This window comes from Apaloderma vittatum, unplaced genomic scaffold, assembly GCF_000703405.1.
Source record: "Apaloderma vittatum isolate BGI_N311 unplaced genomic scaffold, ASM70340v1 scaffold25669, whole genome shotgun sequence".
NCBI lineage: Eukaryota > Metazoa > Chordata > Aves > Trogoniformes > Trogonidae > Apaloderma > Apaloderma vittatum.
This window is the reverse complement of record NW_009737722.1, coordinates 18,751-30,765: the sequence shown is the minus strand read 5'-3', so window position 1 is coordinate 30,765 and position 12,015 is coordinate 18,751. Positions and strand designations below refer to the sequence as shown.

The following is a 12,015-nucleotide window of genomic DNA, read 5'->3' as shown; positions in this document are numbered from 1 at the left end:
GTACCAAGTCTAGCCAATGTTGACTATTTTCATACATCCCTCCATAGTGTTTTAGACTGGAATGATTCTTTCATATCATGTTAAAACAGATCACTAGAAGCTTCTCCTCTAATTAATTAGCGTGTTTCTACCTTCTCTATCATTACATGCTCTTCTGTCTAGATTTTGGCTGTTCCAGCTACTTAAATTTTCCATGAGTTATGTGGTCCCATTAACACAGGTCTCAGGAAAGGTCCTCCTCTGCAAGTTCATCAAAGGCAATGACTATCATAAAGTCAGCAGTGACTTCATGTTGAATTCCTTCTTACTTTTCTTAACCTAAGCATCTTTAACTTTGTATTTTTGATCTTGTCAACGTATTTCTCTAGTATTTGTAAGCTGTTACAGTTGACACCTAAAGTGGTCAGTGCAGCGTGCATCTGTTTTCCTATGTAGTCTGCAAATGATCTGGTTTTCCATTGCTATACTATTTTTTTTTACACTATTTTTTTATACTATTTTATGTATACTATTTTTTTTTCTTAGGTAACCCCTGCAACCTTCTCATTCTGCCTTTCTGCTCTTCTTCTGGGGTTATTTTCCCTCTCCTTTTTTCTTCCTCAGGTACTTACTGCTTGGCATTTTTTCTGGTCGGCAAGAACTAATGAACTTTATCTATAACCTTGCTAACATTTGCTTTCTGCTCTGAAGTTCCAGCCTGTGCTTTTTTCTTGGGTGGGCTAGGCAACATTTGAATTTGGTTGAACCTCTTCCTGGCATTTCGCTTGGGGTTTGCAATTTGTTTTTCACGCCATATGAGAAATTGTGCACGCAAAAACTTGGCACTTTTTTTGCAAGCATATTAGCTAATACAATAAAAGATGCGGTAACTCTTCCTACAAAGCTTGCTTTTCTCATGTGTTGCAACACTGAAGCTAATGTTACAATGAAGCTCATGTTACAATGAAGCTAATGCTCTTCTTCTTGCATTCACATGGAAACGTAACTTGGCAGTCTTCATAATACTCTTGATTTATGCAGCCTAGTGAAATAACTCAATCACAGTTGGCTATAGTTTCATAGTACGTTTAAAGCAATCTGAAAGTGGATTGCTGCTGAAAAGTGACATTCTCATACCACCTCTTGCGATACGTTCCAACTTTGCATGAGATCTAACAATTGCATGACCTTACAGTAAGTTGGATCATCTTGCTGATTTAACAGAACATTATTGTCTGCAAATTATTACTTTCCTATGAGATTTGTGGATCTGGCTAGGGATATGGCTGCGCTGTTTGCCATCAGCTGACCAATGGAGTTTCAGGAGGGTCATGCCTTTCAGAGACAGCCTGCAGTTAAATGAGGTTACATATGATAAGAACAACTTCCTATCTGTATTACTCTTTCCTGCAAAACAACTTTAGGCTTAGGAGTTTACTGAAGTTTGGAGTAGAACCTCTGTTGGTTGACATGAGTGGTTGTTAGTATTTCATCTCCTTTTATGCTGAAACTGAAGGTAGCTTCAGAACCTTTCTTTGAGAACAAAGCATTGTTTATTTAGTAACTTGTGATTCTTTTCTTTGTAACTTCTCATCTGTCTCACCTTTTTAGGAAAGTGCTGGTTTTGACTATTTACTGGTTTGGTTTTTCAGGTGCGAGAGGCATTGATGTCTAAAAATCTCACTTTAATATATTAAGTGTGAAATTTAAGGATTTCTGGAAATGTTCATTTGTGCAGAAAGAAGATAATGTGTTGTACCAGATTTATTTATACAATAAGTGCATCTCCTTTAGAGCCTTTCTCTTCTCTCACTGATTTTATTTTCTTGCTGTTTCTGCTGCACGTTTTGCGTTTTCATTCCAGTTTTTCTCTAGTTTCAGCATTAGTCATAGCCTATCAGTAATTAATATGCAGGGGTTCCACAACCCACATCGTGAGAAGCATTATATATCTACCCTGCCAAAATGCAAATTCTATGACTTGTTGGCAAAATAATCCCACACCACAGGAAATCCCAGGCGGCGGTGCTGTGGGTTCGTGTCCTGGTGAAGGACCCTAGGACCCTGCACAAACTATTTTCTTGCCACAGTCAAACACCTTTAGCAGTACTTTTTTTTTAAAGTCCATGCTTGTAACTCTGTTTCTCTTCTTATTACTTCACATCTTTCTGGTTTATTCCGATGAGGTTATTGCGGGACAGGATGTCCGCAAGGCAACGAGTAAGTTGGCAAAGAGTGTTCCGAAAGTAGGGCCAGTATTATCAGTGAAGTACAGAGCTCAGTGAGGGAAATACAGCTGAATGTCATTTAATGTTTCTGACACATCTGCTGCTTTCCGGCTTCAGTTTGAAGCACTGAGAATTAGGGGATGCTATGAAAAGACCCCAACATGTTAATAGGCTTGGAAATGTGCTGGGTTTTACTGCTACATCACAAAATGGGCTGTCAAACATTTGTCTCTTAATTACTTTAAGGGATGTAAAATAGTGAGAGTTCTAGCAGCGTTACCTCTTCTGCTGTTTCCACTCTTTATTTGCTATTTCATTTTTATTTTCTGTTTATTGTGCTAGAAGTAATACCTACTGCTGATTTGTTTTATATAATTACTTTTTTAAGTTATTAGAATTCCTTCAATAGTCAGATATATGCTAACAGTGTGAAATTAAGCATAAAGTTTTATGGTAAAATTAAGATCAATAGTTGGATTATTTTTAAAAGTTACTGTAGAAAATGTTGTGATTAAGAATTTTAATGGTGTTTTATCATTGAATGTTTGACAGATATAGAAATTAAAAATAATTATAATATTCTTCCACAGTTGGTGCCTATGAAATTATGTGTATATTAGGTTTTAATTTTAGTGCTGAGTTTATAGCAGTTTTTTCTCTAAGGTTACCTGTCATCTGCTGTTCTGACAGTATAGTGTATTAGATAACAACAGTGTTAGATTTATTTAGACAGCAAAGTTGCTGTCTTCATTATATTTAATTAATTTGGTTTGTACCATATTCCAGGCAGATGCACAAGTACAATAATGATCTTGATTTTTGATTGTGTATAATAGCTCTAGACATAGGCTCAAGATAGAGGGCTGTGATTAAAACACATCAGTCAGTTGTAAACTGAATTATCATCAGTAATACTCATGGCTGAAGAGAGCACACTGATGCTGGGTTAGCCCACTTGCACTTACAGTAACTGCTATAATGAAAATGCTGGTTTAGTAGTAGCAGGTAATTTTTTCTTTATTATTCCTGCTCCCTATGCCTCCCCATTTCCCTTAACTGGAGCTCTGTCTTTATGTAATCTTAGCTGACACTATCTCTGACACTGTCTTCTGCTGCTATCGGCTTATTTTCTAGATGGGAAGTGATGGAGTTTTGCGCCTCAGTAGTTCCGCCCTAAATAATGAATTCTTCGCGTATGCAGCACAAGGGTGGAAACAGCGATTGGCAGAAGGTAACTCTCCGCTTGTTCTCAGATTTACCAAAGGTTAATCGTTTTTATGAAGAATTTCTGTTTCTACATTTGAGAAATATTTTTAGAATAGAAATTGTAATACACCAGTAATTCAGCAAAAGAAAGAAATCCTGATTCCATTTTGAATTTACTGTACATTTTTGTAGCTTGCTGAGGCAGCTTATTTTGATAGTTTTTTTTTTAAAAAAAACCAAGCATTTTCATCACTGCCAGCCTAAGCAACATAAATGCATGCAACTATATCCCACAAATATACTTCTGAAATACTAATGTCATATGGTAAATTAAATCTATGTCACACTCACTTTTGGTTTTCATTATTTTCATCTGGAGTTGTTGGATGACTGTAACAGAAATCCCTGTTTGTCACCTTTGTATCTGTAATTTATAATTACCCATATTAAGCTAATCTTTGACAGCTTTTATTCAATATGTTAGCATTTGTTTTTTAGGAGAATTTACACCAGAAATGCAGTTACGCATCAGACAAGAGATTGAAAAGGAAAAGAAAACAGAACCCTGGAAAGAAAAATTCTTTGAGAGGTTTTATGGTGAAAAGTAAGTATCGAAGCAAATAAAAGCACCTTTTTATTTTATTTTACTTTAGGAGGAAATGAAAATATAATTCTCTGCTTCACATAGCACAGTCATATGCTGTAAAACTTAATAAAGCGGTTATCAAAGGCAATCATTCCCCAATATAAGAAGTTGTGGGTAGAATTATAGCAATGTGTCTGCACTTGCATTACAATTGCATTTTTAAAGGCTCATAACTCATCCGTAAAAATTCATTCCAAGGGGAGCCTAAGACATAAGACCCAAGCATGTGAGTCTTTCCTAATTACCTTTTAAAAGATAGCATTAGGGCAATTCTTCCCTCCTGCAAAATAGAAATACAGCTTCTGCAGACTAGAAGACCAGTAGAGATATTTCTGTAGTATGTTTTTATTTATGGTATTTTTTCTAAGCTAGTTGCAAAGTTTCTGAAATCAAATAATGTTCTTTATTGTTTGGCTGAGGTGGCACTTTGCTGGAGTAGAGTATATGACGTAGAAGAAATATTGGCTAGAGTCAAATGAAAGTGACAATGTGTAGTCTAATTTTAGAAGCAAAGAATAAATAAATACCGTTAACTGACTAAAATGAATTAGATAGTATTGCTCCAGGTGCACAACTGGGGTGAGTCAGCACAACTTCATTGACAATGATACAGAAATGCTGTTCAGCAGCAGCTGAAGATTCAGTTCTTACATTCAGTATTTTTAAAAATCAAAAATTAAGGAGTTTCAAATAACTTTAAAGTTCAAGAATTCCTTTGAGAAATTGCATTAAAAATTAATACATCGATACTTAGGACCACATCTCTATTTACAAAATACTAAGTAGTAAAAGTATTAATTATTATAAAGTATAAACTTATTCCTTAAAAGCTACTGGGGGTGGAGTTTCAGGTATATTTTAATAGTATTTATTCATAATACTTAGCAAACAAAAATATACCATGGGAACCATCATCACGTAAGGTGTCTTAGTTTTTTGTTGGATGTTTTTACTTAGGAAATCCAGAGCACAGAGAACCCTTCATATGAGTGATGAACTTAAAGATTAAGGCGTTAACTGAAGTGTTTCTGCAGTAACAATGCTGCTTCTCACAATCCCCTGCTTTGGACCAGTGGGAAATGTAGTAAAATCAAGGCAGCAAATGGACAGATCCATTTTAATATTTTATTTTGCACATTCTTGCTAGGTGCTTTCTCCAGGTGTGAATACTATTTCTGCACCACTTTACATAAAATGGAAATTCTAGGATCTTAATATGGCAGATTTTGTTTTCAAGTGGTTAATCTCTTACTTAATATCTTCAAGACCTCAATGTAGTTCAGGTGTTGATCCCTTTGGTATCAAAAAATATTAATTAGGTTTTTAGGTAAGGAACACAATGGCTGATGGTTAGGCATGCCAAGAGAAGAGTTAGTTAACAACCTTTCATGAAGGAAAGGTCCGTGTAAGGTGTTGGCCCATGCCTGCTGCAAGAAGTAGATGTCTAGCACCAACAAAGCGCCAAAGCTTGTTCCTCAGTCACAAATGACTGTCAGATGCACGGAAAGTGATACTCATCGTTTTTACAGAGCCAGCAGCCCTGCTGTGCTAGCTGAATGCTGGGCACTGTAATGGTTGGCAGATAATTACTTAGTCTACAGTGATACGTGTCATTTTAGTTGATAGGATCCTGACAGCAACATTGTTATGCAAAATGTCATATTGCACATAATTTCCTTTTTGACTACAGTATTGAATCTGGTTCCCTTCCCTGCCCTTTCACCAGCTTGAGTTGTTTCACTTGCATTCTTCTCCCTGGCTGTTATGTAGGCAGATTCTACTTCTTTGCTAGTTAGCCTCATTTAAGTAGTTTTTCTCATTAGTTACTAAACTAATGATAACTTTTGCTGTAGTTTCCACCTTGTGTGTATTTTCTCACCTTTTGTCACATTTTTTTTGAACTTGCTTTGGATGTGATTGGGTTTTGTCTTTTTTCAGCGATGTTGGTTTGACTGAAGTAGCAGATTATGAAAGCTTCCTGAGCTATTTCTCACAGGCACTATCTGCAAAATGGATCTCTCTTGCAGTCTAACTTCCTCGCTTTACAGTCAATGTGGTGGTTTTGCTCTTACTTCAGCTAATTCGATCTTTTAATATTCCATACGTGAATTTGTTTCACCTTATCCTTAGAGAAAGACTAATAACAGATGCAGATTCTTTGTAAGCAATTGTACACACTCCCCAGTTTGTGGCATTCAAAAGCTTTAGAACGCTTCTTCCCCGTTGGCTCTACACATTATGTTTCTTGTGTTTGCTCTTACCTGTACCCAGGCTCTTTGTCATAGAACTGTCAGTCTTAGTTTATTTCCATCCATCCAACTTCATTCTGCAGTCATATATCTAGGATCAGCTGAAGCACGTTGCCAGAAATCCACATTCTTCTGGCTTATTCCTCCAGGACTGCAAGGTTTGCAACGCTGTTGTTTCAATATATTCTTTCCTTTCTCACTCCTGAGAGTTATGTATCGAGATGGGACTGCCAGCTCACTAAATTAAGGCTTCAGTTTTGGGCAGACTTCCTCTAAATTTTGTTGCTGATTTAATCCTTCACGCATTTTTTGGTTGTTTTATTTTTCCCAGTACTACTTATCACAGCAGTAAAATATCAAAATCCACGTACCTTTGAGTAGCTGTTTGGTTGAGGTTTTTTTTAATTTGGTGATTGACTGTCCTTTATCAGTTGAATGCTGTCCTTAGCACTTTCACTGATGGCTGTTTACTGCTGTCCTCATAAATATTTTTGTGCTGTTTTGCAAACTTTGGGTATCTCTTTCTCTAAGGTAAAAGACAGATCAGCTCTTTATCCTGCAATCTGTGATTGCCTTAAACATGCTGATCTTGACCCTTCTCCAAAGCCTTTTGCTATACTGCAGTATCTTCTTCAAGATAGTGTTTCCAATACTGCAAAAAAAATTTACTAAGATTAAGTACATGTTCTGCTGGCCTTAATCCTGCATTATATTATTTTTCATACATTTCTTCTTCTTCATTATGTTATTAGAATGTGTGTATCTGTGTAGTTTCCATGTGACAGTGGGATTCACCATTATCCTGTCATTCATTTCTTTGCTGATTTTTATTCCTAAAAGATACCTGTCAGGCAATATCTTTTCATGATGTAAGCCAGAGAAAATAAGACTACTGATTCGATTTTCAGTGCTGCAGTGGATTTCATTCCTCTCCTCATTTTCATGAGATAACTTTTGCTCATTTATACAAAGAATTTTAGAGGAAAAAAGTTACTCACCTAAACCTAGGTAAACTAAACTTTACTCACCTAAATGTATACCCTGAACTTATACTATATATGGAATCTATAGCCTATATAAAAGAAAGACACATCTTCTGAAATGATTTCAATGTAGGAGATGTAAATTTGCTGTTCTGAATTGCTCTCTAGAGAATCCTTCCTCAGAATATTGATGGCATATGGAGACTTAATGCATATTGAATAGCAATAGGCAATATTAATAATTACTCTGATAGTGCTTTTAAGGGAACTAATTCCAGACTGGTTTTGGTTTTGTGGTGGTTTCGGGGTGTTTTTTTGTATTTACAGCCATCACAGTAATGCATCTGTTGCTCAATGTTTTTAAAATGTTCAAGCACAATATTTTGGTACTTTACGTGTTTATTTTGTACTTGCTTTTACATGGGCCTTTGTGATCTCTGTATCCACTGGCTGCACATCAACAAGTTATCTCCCTTCCATAATTTCTTAGTGTCTTTCATGCTCACTTATTTCCGTATTATTCTTTGTTTTCTGGTTAAAGTGAGAACTGAAATCAAACTTCTATTAACTAGATCAGAAGATCCTTAAGACCATGAAATTTCTTTTAAGGTCTCCAAACAAGCATGTTTTCTACTATTATGGAATTGCTGAGGCTCAAAGTCTGTTTGGAAAATCTTACTAAAGATGTAGAACACCTGCACTCCCACTGTCTCTAGTAGGAAATGAGAATGTCAGAGCACATACATTTGTTTAAATAACCATTTTTATCAGCCTTAAGCTGATAAAAAGCCTTAGGCTTTTGTTTTGGTTTGTTGTGCTTTTTTTTAAAAAATTCTGTTGAAGTAATAAAACTTTCTTTAAAACTAATATTTTCAAGACGAAAGGTAAGAGAATATTCAGAAGATAAGTATACATTGGAATGCTTCCTTTGCACTTCATCCTTGAGAATGAATGCATAGTTTACAAATATGTGTCTTTTTAGCTCCTTAAGAATGTTCAACTTCTTTTTAATTATAGTGAAACTAAATGAATAATAAATATATAGATCTGTTTGTTTAGGAATAACTTTTATCTTAAGTATTTTGTTTGCTGAAAGAATGGAACAAAGCCACACAAGCTGTCAACTGGGATCTTTATTATTGCCTCCTGAGCTGTAAAATGGGGCTGAAGTGAAGTTATTTTGATTTTCATCGTAAATTTGAAATGATTGTCAAATTACAAAATGGAAACACATGTGTTGCCTTATTAGTTTTAGCGGCAGCTTTTTCTTTAAAGTGCAGCATTTAAATCATATTGCTGGCTGTGTTGACCCTAAAGACGTGTATAGGAAGAAAAAAGATATTTCCTTTAGAACCGGTACTGATGGAAGAAGATTCGTGCATTTCCTCTGCAGTGAATGCTGTATTAATATTGCAGTGTAGTGCTGCTATTAAAACAAAAAAACAAAAAACAAACACAGATATTTAAAAGAGAATATGAGTAATGGTGAATCTGTGTAGCTTGTTTTTTTGGTTCATTGAAATGCCAAGTAGTTAAATAGTAGATAATAAATTACTTATTTTAAAAATATTGAAATTTTTTAACACTGGTAGGAAAATCTGGGTAATGAGGTTTCCAAAGTATATAAAACTATATATAAATTAGTCAGCCACTACTTAACTAAACCATTATTTTAATCTGGAAAGCAGGTCCTTTTTGTAAATAAAAGATGTGGACAAGAAAAGCAATCCTATTCCTTTCCCATGTCTGTAATGAAAAGACCTTTTTAATTTGTGTGTTTTTATTTAGACTGGGAATGTCAAGAGGGGAATCAATGAAACTCACTGCAGTGCAGAACAATGATGAAGATGAAAGCAGTTCTTTGGGTGGATCTTGTGGCACACCTGGTCCTTCTAAACAAGCAACCTTTGAAGACCAAGAAGAAAAGGGTGCTAAAAATCCACCTTTACCAGAGAGAGATTATTGTTCATCTCTTTGTAGTATGGAACAAGTTCCTGTCAAGGATCTAACAGCAGACTCTGAGGATATATTGGTACCGGAAGAATCAATCATTCAGGAGGAGATTGCTGAAGAGGTTGAGACAAGTATTTGTGAATGCCAAGAGGAGGACCATAAAACAGAACATGAGTTTTCTGAGGAGTCCGTAAGTCCAGGTGGCACAAATCGAGAAACAGAGGGAGTACAGCTTGCAAACACCACTGAGTCCTGTGTCGTGATGAATGATGTAACTGATACTGTATCTCACGTTGAAATTAAAGTGGAATTGAAGTCAGAATGCCCTCAGGAAGAGATGTCAGTTGTGATAGATCAGCTGGAGGATTGCGTATCACCAGCACGATCGGCATCATCCATGAATTCTGTCAGTGATATAGCAGAGAAGGATTCTGAGTCCGCAAAAGAGCTAATTGCACCAGAAATGCAAAATGCTGCTCTGGAAGGCTCCTTGTTCACTGGTGGAGGCGTTGCAGTGGATATGGAGCTTCAAAGTGACCCTGAGGAACAGTTGTCTGAGAACGCTTGTATTTCTGAAACTTCCTTTTCCTCTGGGAGTCCAGAAGGGCCGTGCGTTTGTATTACATCTCCTGGAGGAGACACTCAGTCGACTTCTGAGGAACCCTGTACTCCAGCATCTCTTGAGACAGCTTGTTCATCTGAAGTGTCCAGTACTGAAAACATTGAAGGTGATATTCAGCAAAAGGCCAGTGATGAAAACTTGCACACACCTTTAATGTCAGAAGTCTCTCCAATGTCCACCTCACCTGTAACCTCAGAAGCATCTCTAATGTCAAATTTACCTTTAACATCAGAAGCATCACCAGCTTCTAATTTACCTTTAACATCAGAAACATCTCCAATGTCTGATTTGCCTTTAACATCAGAAACTTCTTCAGTATCTTCTGTTCTTTTAACTTCTGAAACATCCATTGCAAACAGTTTGCCTCTTCCATCAGAAACCTCTCCAGTTTCTAATTCCCCAAGCAATGAAGGACTTATTCTGCAACAAAGGAAATCACCATGTTTGTTGGAAGACTCCCTTCCTCCTTTGAAAGAAGAAAGCTCTGTCATTCCTAAGGTGGTTCAAGAAGAGAATGTTGTTCAGCCAAAGCAGCTTCAGAGTGCCCCAGAGAGTATGAAAGTTGGTCCACTAACAATTATGGCTGATACTTCAGTATTGGAAGAGCCCCAAGGCAAAAACCTAAGTCATCAGCCATGTAAATCACATTCTGAAACTGAGAAATCCTACATTACATCCATCCCAGAACACTCTCCCCCAGAGGTGATCAAAATTAAAAATCACAGTGTTCAGCAAAGAGGTGACAAGAAAGGTACACTCTTGCCATCAGAGGTAGCTGTCATATCAGAAGGATCAGTTGGCAAAACTATTGAATTGCTTCCATCAAAGCCACTTGACAAACTGTATACCTCATCTCTAGAGAAAGCTACATTCTCTGAAGTGTGCAGAAGTAAATCTCACAAGCTAACAGGCAACACCCAAAGCCGTCTGGAGAGTTCGCATTCTTCCAAGTCGTTAGAACTCACAAAGTCACCTGAAGTGAGGAATGAAAGTAGAGATCCAGAGAACCCAAAGAGGAAAACAGCAGAACAGCACAGTTTTGGAAGCTGCAAAGAGAAGAGAGCTAGAATAGATGATGATCAGCCTAACCGTAGTGCTTCATCAACGAGTCCATCTGATAAAGATCAGCCACCCAGAGAAGAACCCCGAGTTCCACCCCTCAAGGTAAAGTAATGAATGAACAGGCTGACTTGGAAACTAAAGGTTCTTTATCTCCCTCCTACTGACTGCATGCAGACACAGCACATGCTGTATGTTTTGTGCAGGTGCAAGGGGTGTGGGGTGTTAGTATTGATTTTTTTGCTTTGTTATTACATTCCTACCATGCCACATTTCTTCTGATATAAATATACTTATAGTTGTTCAGTCAGCGTCTTTGCTACAAAATTGCTTTTGTGTGAGGGAAAGTTTTCTAGGATCTGTGACTTTATCTAATTCAAGAGCTTCCCCATCACTTAGGCAGCTCTACTTGTTTTTCTAATTGTCCAACTGTATTGTCCACTTGTTCTGCTGCTGATTACTTCTCCAGCAAGTGTGGATAATAAATGTTAACATAACCAAGATTAAGAAAAACAACTGGTGCCTTAATCCAGCAAGAGAACCTAGAATCAGAACAGTTGCAGATCCCTTTACAAGCCCGGGGTTTGAGGCAGGCTGAAGTATAAGATTTCCCTGGAGAATTAATTGGAAACAGAGACCTAGCTATCAGGTGGAAGTGTCTAATTGATGTGTGTATAGATACCTTTGTTGCTGGCCAAGCAAAAGGTAGAAAAGATACATCAATTCAACAAACACTTTTATGTGTATCATTCTATGCAAGAAAATAAATTATAGTTGGAAGCTTTTTTTTTGCCTAACGGGGATCTATAGATCTAGTTATATATAGGCTCAGCATTCTGACCCTTTTAATTTTGTACATGATGACATCAGCCAAGTTTTAGATCCAATCTGCTGAACTTAAGCCATTGACTTTGCAATATTAGTTCCTGATTATTCAGAAATGCCCTTTTCTGCATTTATTTTTAACTGCTGCAATCACTGAACATTGTTAATATGGCCAGGAGGGCAAATAGGCTAACTGTTTTAATCACTAGTGCGGCAGCATATTGCAACTAATTTATTTTTATGAGTAGTGATGCAATTGGAAGTT

The 12,015-nt window shown here is 36.8% G+C and overlaps 1 protein-coding gene across 1 annotated transcript in view; it reads left to right on the top strand.

Moving 5' to 3' along the window:
• Window positions 1-12,015, top strand: part of LOC104279940 (putative Polycomb group protein ASXL3) — a gene marked incomplete at its 5' end in the record, with an annotated part of 65,967 nt that overhangs the window by 48,632 nt on the left and 5,320 nt on the right. The window contains 3 exon segments of the mRNA XM_009877409.1: window positions 3,342-3,438; window positions 3,912-4,017; window positions 9,080-11,030. Of these exon segments, the coding sequence (XP_009875711.1) occupies window positions 3,342-3,438; window positions 3,912-4,017; window positions 9,080-11,030 (2,154 nt within the window).